This window comes from Geotrypetes seraphini, chromosome 6, assembly GCF_902459505.1.
Source record: "Geotrypetes seraphini chromosome 6, aGeoSer1.1, whole genome shotgun sequence".
NCBI classification, from domain to species: domain Eukaryota; kingdom Metazoa; phylum Chordata; class Amphibia; order Gymnophiona; family Dermophiidae; genus Geotrypetes; species Geotrypetes seraphini.
The window spans coordinates 228,891,728-228,911,425 of NC_047089.1; the positions used below are offsets into that span (position 1 = coordinate 228,891,728).

General features: G+C 43.6%; 1 protein-coding gene across 4 annotated transcripts in view; it reads right to left on the reverse strand.

Annotated features, from left to right (window-relative positions):
- Window positions 1–10,598, reverse strand: part of SYNJ1 (synaptojanin 1) — a 266,393-nt gene extending 255,795 nt beyond the window's left edge. For all 4 annotated transcript variants that reach the window (XM_033947942.1, XM_033947940.1, XM_033947941.1 and 1 more), the window contains exons 1-2: window positions 10,481–10,598; window positions 10,111–10,258 (exon numbers count right to left, since the gene is read on the reverse strand). In XM_033947942.1, coding sequence (XP_033803833.1) covers window positions 10,111–10,234 — 124 coding nt within the window. In that variant the 5' untranslated portion in view covers window positions 10,235–10,258; window positions 10,481–10,598. The remainder of the gene's footprint in view (window positions 1–10,110; window positions 10,259–10,480) is intronic.
- Between the last annotated feature and the right edge of the window lie 9,100 nt (window positions 10,599–19,698).

The window sequence follows — 19,698 nt, forward strand, 5'->3', positions numbered from 1 at the left end:
GGTTCCAACTACTGAAGTCTCCGTCAAAGCTCACTCCAGTCCATCTACACCCTCCCAGCCATTGAAGCCATCCCCAGCCCATCCTCCACCAAATGGTCATATACAGACACAGACCGTGCAGCACAGTTACTTACCGTAACAGGTGTTATCCAGGGACAACAGGCAGCTATTCTCACACATGGGTGATGTCATCGACGGAGCCCCGATGCGGAAGCCTTGTAAGCATGCGCGAGTGCCTTCCCGCCCAGCTCCTCAGTTGAGATAGCTAGCAGAGAAGCCAACAAGGGGAGGTGGGTGGGTTGTGAGAATAGCTACCTGCTGTCCCTGGATAACACTGGTTACGGTAAGTAACTGTGCTTTATCCTAGGACAAGCAGGCAGCCTATTCTCACATATGGGTGACCTCAAAGCTAACCAGAATGGGATGGTGGGAGTGTTGGCAATTTAGGAGAATAAATTTTGTAATACTCTCTGGCCAAAATGGCCATCCCGTCTGGAGAAAACATCCACACAATAGTGAGAAGTGAAAGTATGAACCGAGGACCAAGTAGCAGCCTTGCAAATTTCCTCAATAGGTGTAGATCTGAGGAAAGCTACTGAAGCTGCCATAGCTCTGACCTTATGGGCTGTGACTCTACTCTGTAGGGGTAATCCAGCCTGGGCATAGCAGAAGGAGATACTGATAATGTATTGATAATGCAGATTCCCTACCCGAAATCTGAGATATTGGTGGGAGGCTGGATGAATGGGAATACGAGTATAAGCCTCCTTGAGATCCAGAGAGCATAACCAGTCGCTCTGATCTAGTTGGGGATAAAGGGATGCCAGGGACAACATTCAAAATTTTTCTTTGACTAAAAATTTGTTGAGAGCCCAGAGATCCAGAATGGGCTGCAGATCGCCCGTCTTCTTCGGAACAAGGAAGTAACAGGAGTAAAACCCCCTGTTCTGCTGTTCCAAAGGAACTGGTTCAACAGCACGGAGATGAAGCAGAGCTTGAAATTCCTGAAGAAGAAGGACGGTCAAGATAGACTGGAAGGATACTCTCTTGGAGGAAGCTCTGGTGGAACCTGAGTGAAATGAAGAGAGTATCCTTCCCTGATGATTGATAGCACCCAGAGGTCGGACGTGATTGTCTCCCATTGGTGGTAAAAATGATAGAGACGACCTCCAATAGGGGGGAAGAGAGGACAGAGACAGAATGGTGGAGGTTATGCTCTGTTTTAAACAGTCATAAAGGCTGTATAGCCTTAGGTGCAGCAGAAGATTGAGGTTTCTGTTGCTTCTGATTCTGCTGTTTCTTAATAGGATGGCGAGTGTAAGGAGCTGCTCTCGGAGCAAAACGCCTCTGATAAATAGGAGGAGGGTGTGCAGGCTTGGAAGGAGCTGGCTTTGGCTTAGGTCTGACAATAGAAGCAAAGGATTTTTCATGCTCAGACAATTTCTTAGTGGCTGCCTCAATAGATTCATCGAAGAGGTCATTGCCTGCACAAGGAATATTAGCCAAGTGGTCCTGAAGATTAGGATCCATGTCAATGGTACGAAGCCAAGCAAGGCGGCGCATTGCTACAGAATAAGCAGCCGCCCTTGCAGACAACTCAAAGGCATCATAAGAAGACTGAAGTAGATGTAATCAGAGTTGTGATAGAGAAGCTATGACTTCTTGAAATTCAAAGTGCTTTTGAGTATCTAAATAACTGATAAATTTAGGCAAAAGAGCAATGAGGAACTCAAAATAAGTGATAAAATGAAAATTGTAATTAAGGACTTTAGAGGACATCATGACAGTTTGATAGATGCGACGTCCGAATTTGTCCATAGTTTTCCCTTCCCTTCCAGGAGGAACGGTAGCATAAACCTTGGAAGGATGGGACCTCTTCAAGGATGACTCCACAAGTAGGGATTGGTGAGATAATTGTGAATTCTCAAATCCTTTGCAATGGAGAGTTTTATATCTGGATTCCAATTTGCCTGGAACAGCTGGAATTGCATAAGGAGTCTCAAAGCATCTGGTAAAAGTCTGAGACAAAAGCTTGTGAAGTGGAAGCTTAAGTGACTCTGCCAGAGGTTGAGGAAGATGCATGACTTCGAGATACTCCTTAGAGTATTTGGAACCAGCATCCAATTGAAGGTCCAAGTCTATAGCAATCTGACAAAGAAAAGAGGAGAAAGATAGCTGATCCACCAATGCCTTGCCTCGAGAAGGACTTGAGGTCGTCGAGGCAGCCTGGGTCGAAGATGAAGCTTCGGCCGGAAAAAAGGTATCAAAAGAATAGGGAGACTTGGACAAAGCAATCGCTGAGTCCTCAAGATTTGGAAGTGGAGACCTCGATCGAGGATTCGGTGGTCTAGTAGAACTGGAAGGTGTAGATAGAGGCTTAGCTGAAGAATGACGCTCTTTGGAAGAAGAACTATGCTTAGAAGGCCTGAAGGCCTCGAACATAGGTGAGAACGGTGCTTGGAAGCAGATCTTGAAGTTCGATGGCACCAAGGAATGGATGGGGCTGGAAGCTGTGGATCGAAGCTCCAGAGGCTTGATGGAGGAACCTCGATGCACTCCCAAAGACTTTGCTCCTTGTATGGAGTGTGAGGATTCCTGTCGAGGCACTTGCAAAGAATCTGCTCCTTGCTTTACGTGCAGAGATGCCAGACCAGACACTTGCAGAGACTCTGCTCCCTGCATAGAGTGTGTAGTCTCTGTCTGAGGCATAAGAAGAGGCTCGACCTCGCGGGAGTCTGCAGAATGCCCACACTGGATTAGAGTAACAAGCTTCGGTCCCATATTAGTGAGGAACTGAATGAATTGTTGCTCTAACATGGTCTGGAAAGAAGCCGGCAAGGATGGATCCGCGTCTGAAGCTGGACCACCTGCTTTGGCTGGAGGTTCCACAGAGGCAGTGGAAATGTGCTTCGACTTGGAAGTCTTAGGCACCTTAAGCACCACCGCTGGAACTTTCTGCTGAGCTATCTGACCTAAGGATACAGGGGAAGATACAGCAGACGTCGTCAAGGAAAGAGCCGCTGCACACGAAGAAGGTCCGATGAGGCTCGAGGTCGAAGCAGTGGAGGCAGGAGGAACCTCGGTCGAAGGTGAGACCGAGGTCGGCTTCGGAGTCGAGGAAGTGGTCTAATCTATCCCGAAGAGCTTCTCCACTGAAAGCAGACGACGTGTAAGGGCTCGAGGTTGAAGAATAGCACAGCGCTCACATGACTTCGGGTGATGGTCTGGCCCAAGGCACTTAAGGCACCTTGGGTCCGTAAGAGAAATCGCACGCTGACATTGGCTACACTTTTTAAGCCTGTTGTTGGCCGGGACATAGGAGGAAAAACAGCCGCTGCAAGGTTGAAGTCCCTGCGGCCTGCCTCAGCAGCCAAACAGAAGAAATTATTTTTTTTATTTTTTTTTTTTAACGAGAAATAAAAGAAACGAAATACAGCGATTTGTGAAGAAAATTAACACAAACCGCGGTGAGAGAAGGCATGAAGTAAGTAAGTTGAACGCAGAGAGTCAAAGAGGGACTTCTCGGCTCCGTGGAAAACTAAGAGCTGAGGAGTCGAGCCCTGTGCTGGGCGGGAAGGCACTCGCGCATGCGCAGTGCGGCTGACTCGAAACTTCTAGTTTCTACAAGCAAGTCTACTTGCGAGGCTTACGCATCAGGGCTCCGTCGATGAGGTCACCCATATGTGAGAATAGCTGCCTGCTTGTCCTGGGATAAATTTATTTATGGCTGCAGGTGTCACCTATGATTAACCATTATGTGTTGTTAATAAGATTATATTGTGTGTACAGGTATATATAAAATTATATTGTGTGTGCATATATGAAAAATGAATAGAAAAAATGGTGTTACAATTAGTACTATTATGGGGACAGGGTCTGGGGCAGAGTCTGGCCCACAACTTAGCCCAGTGATCTTCAACCGCTGGTCCATAGGTGTCAAAAGGTTGAAGAACACTGACCTAGAAGATCTGTGGTTGATCTAGGTAGGAAGAGGAGATCATAGTTTGTTTAATATGACTGACTTTTTTTGGAGTCTTCACTGGAATTACAGTAGTTACACAAAGAGTGACTTGCTCTTGAGACTGATCACAACCTTGCATTATGTTTGTATTTTTGTTATGTTTGTATTTTTGTCATACACTTCTCCCTCCGTATCCACGGGGGTTAGAGTCGGCCCGCGAATATTTGTGCCGGTTCTGCCCCTAAGCCCCGCTTCCCCCTGGCTATTTTAAGCCCTGTAAACCCCCCCCCCCCCCTTTAAGCTTTACATGGTGGTCTAGCGGATTATCAGGGCAGGAACGATCTTCCTACGCTCCTGCCCTGTGCAGATCGCTCATAGGAAATGGCTGCCTTGAGCTCCCGTCGTAGTCTCGAGAGATTACGGGAGCTCAAGGCAGCCATTTCCTATGAGCAATCTGCACGGGGCAGGAGCGTGGGAAGATCGCTCCTACTCCGAAAACTCGCTAGACCAGCAGGTAAGGCTTAAGGGGCTTAAAATAGTCCAAAAAATAATTTTTAAAAAAATTTGTTTTTAAATCATGAATAACTGAATCCGCGGATGCTGAAACCGCGGATTCGGAGGGGGAAGTGTACAAATGAGCAGTTTATAGGATAAGTATTTACTTATAGGATAAGTATTTACATTTTTCCTGATCTTTCTAGAATGGCGCAAAAACAAAACAGGAGTTTTTGGCACTCAAGCCAAGAGTTCTTGCCCTAGCTGTGTATTTTCTGTTAAAATTTATTTGCAATTGTTGATATTGCTAGAGAATAAAAATTATTTATTTTTCAATCTTAGGCAATTCTTAGAATTCTTGAGGGCTAGAGAGGGGAACATGAATACTGGATAGTGTCTCAGAATTAAGCTATGTCACTTAAGTTGCTTTTAGGGGCAATAGCTGGGGGTCTCTTACTTGGTTAATGATTCCCCCTCTCCCTTTTGTCTATTTCTGAATTTTGACCCATATATTATGGATGAACAATTTAAGTACTACAGTCATTTTTATGTTTGCCACTGATTAATTTTCTGTATTATTTCCTTTTGGATCATGTTTATTGAAATTCTTTGATTGAAATTCAGTTAATCTAAACTGAAAGATACTCTGCTACTGCTGGGAGCATCCTCTTGTGCAGGCAGCTGCAGAGAAGACAGTGATGACACAAAGCCATCTGGTTCCAGAGGGGAGAGAGGGTTGGGGCTGCTCAGCTGCTGCTATCACAACATGGTACATCTGGCTATATGAAGATCTCTTCTAAGTAAGATAGCTCACAAGCTGCTTCAATTTACAACACTGCTCAACCTGGCTGACAATCCAGTCTTTCATTCTGATTTCAGTGATTCTCTTTAAATTATGTGCTGATCTTTAATTACTTGTAAACCGAGACGAGCTCCGTTGGGAGATGACCTGATATATAAATTGAAGACTAGATTAGATTAGATTATAATGCAAATATTTGTGTGCAAACACATTTCAAGCAACCACTCAGTATCATGTTAACAAATGTACATTGATGAAACAACAATGGCTAATATGTAAAGGGAGAGGAGGAGGACTAGCCTAATGATTAGAATAATAACAAACATAAAAACTCACTTGTATACCGCAACTACCATTAAATTCTATGCGGTTCAGAGATTAGCAATACAAATGAATAAACATCCAATGTCTAACTTCCAAAAGATTCCATAAAAAGATGCGTCTTTAATAATAATAATAATAACTTTATTTAAAGCACATCAAAAATGTTGGTACGAATTTGAAAGTGTAAATATGCAAGCCATAAGAAATTCCAGAACGACTGCTGTCATTCCAGGCAGCCTCATGGATTAGGGATCTATTTGCATTCCTTTGCAGAAGGAAACGAGAATAGTGAATGAGATTTTCTAGAATGTTTAGAATTTGTAATGATGAAAGATTCCATAAAATACTCTGGGATTAGACCTGTTAATGCCTTAAAACAAATACAACTGAACATAAATTCTGCTTTTATTGGCACATGCTGTTTCAGGCTCTACAGGGCAGAAACTAATTGTACCTGCAGAACAGGAAAAATGAGTTTGGGTCCATGGTCACATGCAATACATATGTTAAATAGCATGACAGAATCAGAGGAATTCTTTCCCACTCACAGTGTGCTGCAGAATCCTGTAAACCTGGGGTTCAGTCAGATTATAAGAAAAATCAATTAACACCCCTTCTCCCCCCACCCCTAAAAAAAAGGAGGCGGTTCATGCTCGTGTTGCTGGTTTAAAATTATTAGCCTAGTCCATCTTAGCAGCTTTATACAATTATAGCAAATTCCTGTTATTCAATAAGAACCATATCAAATCAAAACCTTGTTTGACATCCCAACTCATGTTCTTTATGTAGTTTACAAAATAATAAGTTAAAAAAAAAATTTAAGCCAACATTTAATTTGTGGTATTCTTTGATGATAAACATTGTGTAGGCTTTCTCAGAATGCTTGAGATATTTTATTCTGAGAATTTAACAGGTCAAGCCCAGAGATGGGCATGTGCTTAGAATAGGACTACTTCAACTTAATATAACTATTTGTTACTGTAAATTAAACATTCCAAAATGTATAAGCTTTATAAAGCCCACAGTTTTTTTCCTCACCTAGGCTCTTACTGCATTTCTATGAACATCATTACCAGGGAGATTTACTTTAATAAGGAAAAACATGTGACAAACAGAGGAGTAGTGGTTTGCTTCTCTGTTGGCTTTACTCTGCTGGGTTTTGTGTTGTTGTGTTTTTGTTTTTTTTTTGGGGGGGGGGGTTGTGACAGACTATCTCCCAGTGAATTTGACACTAAGGAAAAGGTATCTAAGGATTTTCTAGGACAGGGGTTCTTAAATGACCTTCCTAAAACATGTGTCCACTAGCAGTTATTAGCTGCTAGGAGCTAGCATGTCACTAAAATTAGTTCATTGCTTATCTTTGATATGTCACCTACAGTGGAGGAATAGCCCAGTGGTTAGTGCAGTGGGCTAAGAACCTGGAGAACTGGATTTGATTCCCACTAAAGCTCCTTGTGATTCTGAGCGAATCACTTTGATTGTACCACAGAAAGGCGGTATATCAAATCCCATTACCCTTATCACTTTATCTAAATGATCTACAATATAAAATGCACAGTAAAATAACAGTAGTACATAGTTATACTACTAATAGCTATCTTTACTTTACTCTATTTAGAAAGTTTCTATGAACTGCCTCAGTCACATTCATTATCAAGGCAATGTTCAACCAACAATCCACTAGGTCTTCTCCTTTCCCTGAGATATGCAAGACCTGCACTCAGATGGCACTTGAGCCCCAATGTGTTTTAACCAGTCTTACTTGCAAGGAAACTCTCCTGCCAATGCTCAAAAAGGTTCTCCATGGCAGCAACTAATCTCAGTAAAAACCACTGAGAGCCCTATGCAAATGCATTGCTAGGAGCTCATTAATATTTAGATGAGCTCTCCTAGTGATGCTCAAAAGAGAATGCCCGTCTCCCGCCCTCTTTTAGGGTCACTAATTTCCAGCAGTTCTGGAGCTGCCAGTAGCTATTGTGCATGTGGTATGCACGCACATTAAATGCACAATAGCTGTGCCCTTTAAAAAAAAAACCAAAAAAAAACACCCGCCGTCATTCTACATTCCTCCCTCCCAGCTGATTCGTGGCTTCCCCTGCCAGTTCTGAAGCAGGAACTGCCAGGGGAGACCCCACAGCCGTCACAGCAACGCTGGCAGGGGAAACCATGACTCAGCTGATTGGGAAACCATTATTCAGCTGATGGGCGGAGCCACCCCCCACCCGCCAATCCCCACCAGTCTTCCAAAAAAATAATCCCTAGTGTTCTAGTGGGCTGGGCCAAGCCCGCCTCAAGAACCCTCCCTCTTGGCTGGCTATATGGCCCCAAACCCCTCCCCCAAATACCTTATTTGGAAGACAAGCAGGAGAGATACCCATTCCATTCTGCTGGTAGGCCTACTTCTTCAAAATGGCGGGCCTTCCTCTTTCCGGTGCATCCTGGGATGCACTGGGAGGAGCCTAAGGCCTTGAATGGCTCAGGCAACCAAGGCCCCGCAGCTCCAGAGCCAGCAGGGGAAGCCATGAATCAGCTGGAAAGGAAGGAGAACAATGGGGGGTTTTAAAGGAAGAGCTATGCTAGCAATTGCTCTTCTATGCAAGCATGACACAGTTCCTCCCCCTTTTACCAGCATTGCTCTGCACGAATAATGTGCATATCATTTGCATCCAATCCACCACGGTAATTTTTGCCATGGCATCAGTGTTGTGCATCGGGCCTTTGCTCCTGATCCATTCTTGCCATTTTCCGGACTCTGTCCATAAAAAGGTCTGCCCTGCTCCTACTTCCCAAGCTATCAAGAGACCATCAAAACCTACTCCAGCCCCTCCTGATCCATCTTCCCACATACAGGACACAGACTGTAGAAGTCCAGCCGGCATCACCTTCACTTTCCTACTGCTTGAGCTGCCATCAAAGCTAACTCCAGCCCATCCTGATCTGTCTTCCCATATACAGACCTCAGAAGTCCGGTATGGCCTTCAATTCCCCACTGCTGGAGATGCCATTTAAGCACTACTCCTGTGCATCATAAACAAAGTTATAGCTGTTTATCTGTCAAGTTACTATTTAGGGATCCTTTGTGCCTATCCAATGCATTTTTTAACTGAAGTCACTGTTTGTGTGTCCATCACCCTACTGGGAGGGTGTTCCAGGCATCCACCACCCTCACTGTGAAAAAGTACTTCCTGACTTTATTCCTGAGTTGGCCCCCAATGCTGCAATCTAAATTCATGTCCTCTATGTAGTTCTACCACCTTCCATTCTCTGGAAAAGGTTTATATTAATACCTCTCAAATATTTGAACATCTGTATCATATCACTCCCTATTTCTCCTTTCCTCCAGGATGTAAATGTTCAGGTCGTCAAGACTCTCCTCATACATCTTGTAGCATACAACCCATACCATTTTCATTGCTTTTCTCTAAACCGCACCCCTGGATAAGAACTGCTTTTGTAAAATAAATGAGCTTCACTAAAGCTACAATCTGATCCAGGGTATTTAGTCATTATTATGGGCCCAGGATGGCATTATGGAATGCCCTTCCTGATGTGATACAACAGATCCTACTGTTTTCTCTCTTTTCAAAAAGCCTTGAAGGCTTAATTTTTCCAGCAAACTTTTACTAAATTATGAAAGGGAAAAGTGCACAACAAAAACGTATTTCTGGTGTTTATTGCAATTTTAATATGTGCTCATTTGTTTTATTTTATTTGTATATACTTTGTAATCTTCTTAGATCTTTGTGATTTGCGGAATATAAATGTTTTTTTAAATAAATAAACAGTATTATTATCTTATCAAATGGGTGCTAGAGGGCAAGTGATATATTTATTTATTCTGTATGGCTCTAAGGTAAGCCAATAAGCCCAAGAATCCAAGGTTATTTAAGCATATCTCAAGATTACCCTTCATTTAAAATTTCCTTTTACTTACTATGTAATTATATGAAATTACATTAATAAATCTAAGATACAGATAGTTAAGATAATCCTTAAAAATAGTTAAATGACTCATTTTGATAATACATGGAATATCTCAGTTCAAAAACATTTCACAAACCTTATATTTTCACTCATACTTAATGGATTAAGAGCTCAGCCACGGTTATTCTCCTAGACGTCAAACGCATTTCGTAAGACTCAGAGACCCACTGATACACTTGGACTAAGCAGCTTTGCCCGAGACGGGAGCCAATGACCTACCTGCCAAACATATCCATGCTGCTTACTAGCCAACACACTAGGAAATAGCTCAGAAATCGGTACACCCCCATGAAGGTCCACACTAAAAGTTATCAACATTCATTCACCCTTCCAAGTGGCCAAGGTTGGACAGTTTGCTGGTGCTGAAATAGGGGCAGAACCTGACCTCCTTCACCGAATTTTTCCTACCACATCTACTACACCGCTGTGTTAAGAAACCATTTGTCAAGGTCCGAGCCACACTGTCTCATCTACGCTTGTCGGCTCAAAATCCGCAATATTAAAGCCACGTCCCCCCCCCCCCCCCCCCCCCCCGGTGACTTACAGAGAACTGCCACAGCCCCGGACTCAAACATCAGGCATTCTTCCTTGTTTCTTGCTTCCACTATTAGGCTAAACGGAGGAGGATCCAGTTTGTGGTAGATCCGATATCCTTTGCTGAAAGCCATAGTACCTCGAGGAAGAGATAAACCCTGAAACAAGAAAACGAAAAAAAAATAAAGAGGTTACGGCGCTATCCAGAGGTAGCGAGTCACACGCACTTGACGTCCCTCACGAGCACGCCTCTTCCACACACATTCGGGGACTCCGCCTCTCCCGCCATCTCTACACAGTCCCTTATGGCTCATCCTCCTTCGGCCACCTGCCCCTCATTCTTTCAACCTCCCCACCCCCCTATGCCACCGTCCAACTACCTTAGTGTTTGAGCTGCCAGTGACCGGTACCACAGCTCCCCCGCTCCCCGACGTCCCGCCACCTCTGAGGCAACGTCTTTACCTCAGCGGCGTCCCGCCCTACCGGAAACAGGAAACCGCATCCTTGAGGCGGGACTAGGCCCTGCAGCTTTATTTTAGTTTGTTGCTTGCGACTTGGGGACATCATTTTTCTGTGTATGAGTGCTTACATGTGGAAATGTTTTAAATAACATTTTGGATGTACAGTTGTGCATGTTTAACAAAACTAGGTGATATGTTCTCTGAGCTATAAATAAACGAACACAGAGATGAATTTAAATAAACCTAAATTTTTGTTTTGTGAAAGAGTATCCCTTGTCTTACCATTAGGTTCAGGCTTATTAAATTTGATTATCCGACTAGTCAGGCAGAGCGCTTAACAATAAGTCAATAACACAATAGAATGAAAAAGGATAGAGGAGAAAATATACTGCTTGCTTTGCAATAGATCCAAGCCATGGCATTAACAGCTCCCCTATGGTTACCATATTTGTAGTACAGTAGTAAAAAATAAAAAAGGACATGTGGCCCCACACCATTCCACCCCCACCCAAACCTCATCTCCTTTCCTGAGCTCAGGGTCACATCTGGAGTGCCTCAATCATGCGTGGACAGTACTGGAGAGTGTGGTGTGGTGCAGTGGCTAGAGCTACAGCCTCAGCACCCTGAGGTTGTGGGTTCAAACCCTGTGCTGCTCCTGTGACCCTGGGTAAGTTACAATCCTCCACTGCCCCAAGTACATTAGATAGATTGTGAGCCCACTAGGACAGAGCAGAAAAACGCTTGCAGTTTTGAATGTGGTTTTATAACTACAAAAAGGCTTACAAGTCCCAATCCCTTTCCCCTTACTGTAATTATATTTTTAGGTAACTAAATGTAACTAGTTACTTTCTGATAAGATCAATTTAATTAAGTAACTAGTTACTTTATTTCAGTAACTACTAACAAAATTTACAAGTTACTTTTGCGTTACTGTTTACATAGCACGCAGAACAATTGATAACTAATTTCCGTTCATACTATTTTACTCATTAAGCTTCACCACAGTGCAGTACAGTAACTACCCATGTATGAACTATACAGATGACAGTCAGCCAAACAGACTCTACTGAACTGAAAGAATAGCTTTATAAAGGGCTGGACTATTTTTACATACCTAAAAGGGACTAAGTTGCAAACTCATTTGCATATAATGTTATTAGTAATAAAAAGGGCCTCTGCAGTGGCTAAGAGGCCCTAAACATTGGTGAGAGAACCCCAGAGAGGGAGTCCACCCCTTCCAACAGGATGCCTCCAAGAAAGACTACTGTGGACATAAGATATTCTCATCCTGAGATAAAAATGAGGCAATGACAGAGACCTGTGGACTGTAAAAGCACCTTGTCAGAGTTGTGGGAAACTGGAATACTCAAGATGACCCATGAGGGGATGAATGATGGCTACAGCCTAACCCTCAGTAAGTCCACAATAATGAAAATCATAATCATAATTCAAGTTCTCTGCACAGTTACTGACAACATATCAAACTTTGTTAAGGCATTCTCAAAGAGAGAAACAACAGTCGTAGAACCAACACAAGTTGTGCCCTCACAAGCTGATAACAGAGAGGTGACCTTCACGAACATTGCAGATGTCCTAGACCTGTGTTTTTCAACCTTTTTACACCCGTGGACCAGCAGAAATAAAAGAATTATTTTGTGGACCAGCAAACTACTATGACCGAAATAAAAAAAAACACATTTACACCCCGTCTCCGCAAGCTCGGTCCCCATAAACCATCTGATCCCATCCACACAAGCCTCAGTTATGATTTTATATTGAACATATTTTATTAAAGTATAAAAAGAAACAATATTCTGTACAATTGCCATTTTATAAATATAAATATACAGAGCAAGGACCAACAAAACCTCTGTCTCCCCTCCCCTTCACATATATCCCCTCTACTATCAAGAAAATTGAACAAGCCAAATTATTACAGAATGCTACACAGAAATATCATGCTAACAGAATACTGCAGTCACACAATGACAGGAATAGCGTTAGGGGAGTGCCCCCTGGTCAGAGAGAGCCCTAAACCAGTTGGAAGCTAAAGAAGCACTGCCTGGGCTTTGCAGTCCCCGGTTATGTCTAGCAGGATATATATTTCAAATCTGATATATTCTTTTTTTATTTTTATTATTTTCAACTTAAATTTCAAGTATTACACTTGTACAGAAAGCAAGAATAGAATAGATATCAAGTACATATATATTCTAATGACAAAATAGAAATAAAATTATTTTTTTCTACCTTTTGTGGTCTCTGCTTTCATCTTCTTTTCACTTTCTTTCCAGCGTCTGCCCTGTCTCTTCTATCCAGCATCTGTCTGTTCCATCCACTCACTGCCCTCTCCCCCTTCCATATGTATCTGACTTCTTTCTATGCCTCTCTCCCCTTTCCATCCAGCCTGTGCCTTCTCTCTCCTTTTTATATCATTCATTCCAGCTTCACTGCTTTCTTCATTTTTATTTCTCCTACACATCTTTATCCTTCTCTCAATTCTCTGCTGACCCCATTTCTAGCATCAATCTCTCTCTATTTTCTCATTCCTCTGTCTCTCCCCTTTCCCTCATCTGATTTCTCCATTCAACCCTGACCCCCTTCCCCTCCTGTAATCTCCCTGCCAGCTGTTTCCTTCCTTTTTTCCTTCTCCCTTCCCTCCTCCCCCCTATCCAACATTAACTTTCTTCCCATCCCTTTCCCTCCTCCCCACCCAGTAGCAGCTCTCCCTTTATCCAGCAGTTTCCCAGCCTCCAACAGTTGCTTCCTTTCCTAGCAGCAGTGATTTCCTTAGGCAGCCTTGGGTCCGTTGCCGCCTCTGAGGAAAGGGGAAGGTGCCGAAGTGAATCACTGCCCTGGTAAGTACGAGAGCTGCTGGGAAGGGAGACAGCCACTGTCGAAGGCTCCCCATGATCTTGCTCCTGTGTGCCCTGCACATTCTCGCCCCCCCCCCCCCCCAAGTCGTCAAAAACAGCATTGCACCGTAGGCCCTGCCGCCCAAGATGAGCCGGAGGCCCCTACCCACCGCATCCTGCACGTGGGCAGACTCAGCACAGACGCTGCTGATGGCCCCAATCCACACACTGATATCCCCCCCCCCCCTGTGCAGGCTGACCATCTCCCTTCTACCTGCACCTTCCCCGCGGCCCTCTTCGGCGACTCGGCAGGGGCACCGATCAAGACAGGCTGCCGATGTCGGGTATTCCCTCTCTGAGTCCCGCCTATTTTGTTTCAACTTCCTGTTTCCGCATAGGCGGGACTCACAGAGGGAATGCCCGACGTCGGCAGCCTGTCTTGATCGCCCGAGGCTGGGAGGAACAGCAGATTTCCACCAACATCACCAGGGCAGGAAATTTAACGGCATCGATCTCGCCGGCCCTGCGCAGACCAGCAGGAATTTTCTGCAGACCGGCACTGGTCCGCGGACCAGCTGTTGAAGAACAGTGTCCTAGACAACCAAAAAATCATAGAACCAACTCAAATTATGCCCACACAAACCGACAACAGAGAGGTGACCTTCACGAACATTGCAGATGTCCTAGACAACCAAAAAGATGCAGAAGCAACAGAGTATGCATGTCCATCTCATCATCGTTGTAGTATCCACACAATTAACTTTATTGCTGTGTCTGATTCAGAAAGGCCAATGAAGATGCAAATTACAAGAAGTTAAGCCATAGAACCTTGGTGAAATGCAGTGCCCTCTAGAACAAGTGTACTAAAAGTCCACAGGCAGCTGAAATAGTATCAGAAACTTCAGAAACCACACTTGATGTACCAAATGTTACTAGATGGAATTCATTCTATACTGTTGGCACATCTTATCTCCATCAGGCCTTCACTCAAATTTGCCAGCACACTTGTTGATGCTCTAATGAATTGAATCATTAAGTGCTTTGGTCCACTTGAAGCTAAGGATGATTTGATAGTAGCAAATGTTTCACATCCACAATTCAAGTTGCACTGGATCCAGTCAAAAGCTGCCAGAGTTCGTACCAAATACTTGATGATGCAAGCAATGCAGGCAACTCCTAATGCAGCACCATCTTCCAGTGAATAAAACAGCTTCTTCTGCTTCTATGAATCAAATAAAAAGGACAACACTGTGCATTCAGGACTAGACCTCTTCTTGATTATGCTGCACACGATATATCCATTCTCTAGTGCTATCCAACTGTGAAGTGTTTATTCTGAAGAATATGAGCCTTCCATGAAGCACTGGTCGCCATACATGAAGAAAGACACGGTACTACTCGAAAGGGTCCAGAGAATAATAATAATAATAACAGTTTATATACCGCAATACTGTGAAGTTCTATGCGGTTTACAAAAGATTAAGAGAAGGTACAAAATGATTGAACATAAGAGAGGTGAACGAGAGAGGGTAAAAGGTCTAGAAAACCAATATTGAGGAGAGGGAGATGTACGGGTCAGTTGTCTAGATAAGAGCGACTAAAATGGTCAAGAGACTGGAGGAGTTGCCGTACAGTGAGAGACTGGAGAAACTGGGCCTTTTCTCCCTTGAAAAGAGGAGACTGAGAGGCAACATGATCAAAACATTCAAAATACTGAAGGGAATAGACTTAGTAGATAAAGACAGACTGTTCACACTCTCCAAAGTAGGGAGAACGAGAGGGCACTCTCTAAAGTTGAAAGGGGATAGATTCCTTACAAACATAAGGATGTTCTTCTTCACCCAGAGTGGTGGAGAGCTGGAATGCTCTTCCGGAGTCTGTTGTAGCTGGACAAGTTCCTGCTAAACTGGGCCGTACACAGGTGAGGCTGGACTCATTTTATTGCACTGGTCTTTGACCTGGGGGCCGCTGTGTGAGCGGACTGCTGGGCGCGATGGACTACTGGTCTGACCCAGCAGCGGCAATTCTTATGTTCACACCAGTGGACAGATTCCTACAACACGCAGAACAGTTTAACAAGTGACTATTTTGAAGTACTTGTAATGCTCAGAGCCAAAAAGAAACCAAGTACATTTGTTGTAATGTTCATATAGTTATAATTAATAAACAAAGTAACTATTAACTACCTAGTTAATTATTTAATAACTAGTAAAGTAACTATAGTAAAATAAACTATGGAGAACTCTAGTGCAAATGGGAATACCCAAACACATAACTCAGCTGATAGAGAGCCTATATGAAAATCAAGAAGCTGCAGTGAGAACTGAATACGGCAACACTGATTGGCTTCCAATAAAATGTGACTTCAGACAAGGATGCACTTATCACCATACCTGTTCAACCTGTGTGGTGAAACCATCTTCAGAAAAGCAAATTTGTAAGAAGAGTGTTTCAAAGTTGGTGGCCAAAATATAAACAATTTGCGCAATGTAGATGATACAACGCTCATCACCACCAGCAAAGAAGACATGCTGTATCTACTGAGAAAAGTCAAAGCCGAAAGTCATAACATGGGGTTAGAACGGAACATAAAGACGAAGATCATGAACACAGAAAATGATGAAGACTTTGAGCTTGAAGGCAATAGAATAAAAGTTATAAAGGAATTCAATCTCCTGGGCTCTTTTGTAAACAAAGAAGCAACTAACAGTGAGGAAATACTCCGCAGAATAGCACTTGGTCGCTCTACAATTAAGGCTCTCAACAAAGTATTCAAAGGCAAGGAGGTAACACTCCAGACGAAGATCAGACTTGCCCATGTATTAATTTTCTCAATGGTCATTTACGGATGTGAAAGTTGGACACTACGGAATCAAGACACAGAAGTTTGACTCATTTGAGCTTTGGTGCTGGAGAAGGATTTTAGGTGTGCTGTGGACCACCAGAAGAACTAACAAATCAGTTCTGGAAGAGATCAAACCAACTATGTCACTCAAAGCCCAAATGATGACATTACGACTGTCTTATTTCGGTCACACCAACAGAAGAGAGATCACTGGTGAAGGACATCATGCTTGGGAAGATCAAAGGAACCAGGCGAAGAGGGCGACTTGCAATCAGATGGCTGGACACGTTGAAACAACCATGGGGATGACGCTGGAGGACCTTTCCAGACTAGCACAAAACAGATTTCTTTTTAGAGCTGCAATTCATCAAGTTGCTAGAACTCGAGCACGAGTCGATAGCACCTAACACTAGTAAAGTAACTATTTACATTTAGTGAAGAGTAACTGAAATCAGTAAAGAGTTACTTTGTATCCTAGGTAACTAGTAACAGTGACTACTACTACGGTACTATTATTTATATAGTACTACCAGACGTGCAGAGTCACAAAGAAGAAAGTCCCTGCTCGAAAGAGCTTACAATCTAAACAGACAAGACAAACAGGATGCCATGGATACAGTTAAGGGGAATGGTTAATCTGCTGGCTGGGTTGGAGGGCAGTAGGGTTATATAAAAAAGGGTGGGTTTTCAGTATGCTTTTAAACAGTAAACATTTTGACAGTAAATAGCACAGCACTGTGCACAGATGCAGTGCAATGACATCACACACATGTATGTGACATTGTGTCACTTCTACACATGCTTGGAGGCCCTCCAGATGCGGCTCCAGGCTGAGCTGGGGCCTTCCAAAATCTGGACTGACAGGTTTTCATAATCAGTCTGGACACCCAGACATGTCCGGGTAAATCTGGACATCTGATAACCCTACCCCTTTCACCATGCTGAGACTAAGAGGCAAGTTGAGTCACTTGGTGGTAAATGGAATAGGCCTCCTGAAAATAAAAAGTTTAAAACTGTTTCTTTAAAATAGAAAAAGAGGTCATAGCAGGGAGCATAGAGCAGCAGTGTAGGTCAGATAGGCTTCCTGTCTTTGGTCTACCATGGAGAGGGGAAAATGCTGAGAGAGGGCACTGGGAAAGGAGTGAGGAAGTGATAGAAACAGGGAAAGAGTAGGGTTACCAGATATCTGGGAAAACCTGGACAGATTTCCAAAACCCGGCAGTTTGTCTATTCAGGGTCATGTCTGGAGGGCCTCTGAGTATGTACAGATGTGACATACCTGGTCTTCGTAATAAGGCATATGGGAACAGACTTAAATCACAACTTTCTGGACTCGTTGAAAACAACCATGGAGATGACGCTTGAGGACCTTACCGGACCAGCACAAAACTGATTTCTTTTTAGATCTGTAATTCATCAAGTCACTAGGACTTGAGCACGAGTCAAAGGCACCTAACTTGTGGTCAATAAGGTATTTTAATAGAAGGACAGGAAAAGGAGAGAAGAATGTGGAAGCATGAAATACCATGAACTGAAATTTTTCCTTTTAAAGCTTACTTTCTCTTGGCAGCTGTTATTGAGAGCTATGGTCAGGGATTGAACTGAGGGAGAATGGAGAATAGCATTGTTCCCATTCCTCACAAAAATAAAATTAAAAATATTTTTCCCCATTACATGCTACAGGAGTTAGAAATGGTGGGGGTACTGGGCTATGTGAACATAAAGTATTAGAACAGCAGCTGCAGCAGGAAGAGTGATAGGAGACCATTAACAGTATTGGGAAAGGGGAGAAGGGACATGATGTCTCACAAATTGTGTGTGTTGGTTTGGCTCCCATGCTTTCTTCTTGCTTTAACTGCTGAATCCTTGCTCTTGGTAAAACTCTGCAACCACCTCCCAGATCTCAAACTCAGCTCCTTAAGCTGGATGCTTGTTCATTGTCTACTGCAGCAATATCCTGCAGGCAGCTCAGAACACCGTGGTTTAGTATAGAAACATAGAAAATGATGGCAGAAAAGGGCCACGGCCCATCAAGTCTGCCCACTCTAATGATTCACCCCCCTAACTTCTTCTACTAAGAGATCCCACATGCCTATCCCATTTTTTCTTAAGTCATAAGTACCTAGCAAAACCCCATATAGTACCTGCCAAAAACCTATGCCACCGATCCAGGGCAAGCAATGGCTTTCCCCATGTCTGTCTCAACAGCAGATTATAGATTTTTCCTCCAGGAACTTGTCCAAACCTTTTTTAAAACCAGCTACATTAACTGCTCTTATCATATCATCTGGCAATGCATTCCAGAGCTTAACTATTCTCCAAATGAAACACTATTTCCTCCTATTGGTTTTAAAAGTATTACTTTAACTTCTAACCATGGAAGCTCAAATCTCTAATATCAAGAAAAACTCCGTCTTCACCATGAGGCAACTAAGACTCACCAGACCATACTTTCATCAGCATCACTTTGCTCTGATTGTACATAAGAACATAAGAATTGCCACTGCTGGGTCAGACCAGTGGTCCATCATGCCCAGCAGTCCGCTCACGTGGCGGCCCTCTGGTCAAAGACCAGCACCCTAACCAAGACTAGCCCTAACAGCGCACGTTCTTGTTCAGCAGGAACTTGTCTAACTTTGTCTTGAATCCCTGGAGGGTGTTTTCCCCTATAACAGCCTCCGGAAGAGCATTCCAGCTTTCTACTACTCTCTGGGTGAAGAAGAACTTCCTTACGTTTGTACAGAATCTATCCCCTTTCAACTTTAGAGAGTGCCCTCTCGCTCTCCCTACCTTGGAGAGGGTAAACAACCTGTCCTTATCTACTAAGTCTATCCCCCTTCAGTACCTTGAATGTTTTGATCATGTCCCCTCTCAATCTCCTCTGTTCGAGGGAGAAGAGCCCTAGTTTCTCTAATCTTTCGCTGTACGGCAGCTCCTCCAACCCCTTAACCATCTTAGTCGCTCCTCTATGGACCCTTTCGAGTAGTACCGTGTCCTTCTTCATGTACGGCGACCAGTGCTGGACACAGTACTCCAGGTGAAGGCGCACCATGGCCCGGTACAGTGGCATGATAACCTTCTCTGATCTGTTCATGATCCCCTTCATCATTCCTAGCATTCTGTTCGCCCTTTTTGCTGCCGCTGCACATTGCGTGGATGGCTTCATCGACTTGTCGATCAGAACTCCCAAGTCCCTTTCCTGGGAAGTCTCTCCAAGTACCACCCCGGACATCCTGTATTCGTGCATGAGATTTTTGTTACCGACATGCATCACTTTACACTTATCCACGTTGAACCTCATCTGCCATGTCGACGCCCATTCCTCGAGCCTGATTATGTCACGTTGCAGATCTTCACAATCCCCCTGCATCTTCACTACTCTGAATAACTTTGTATCATCCGCAAATTTAATCACCTCGCTCGTCGTACCTATGTCC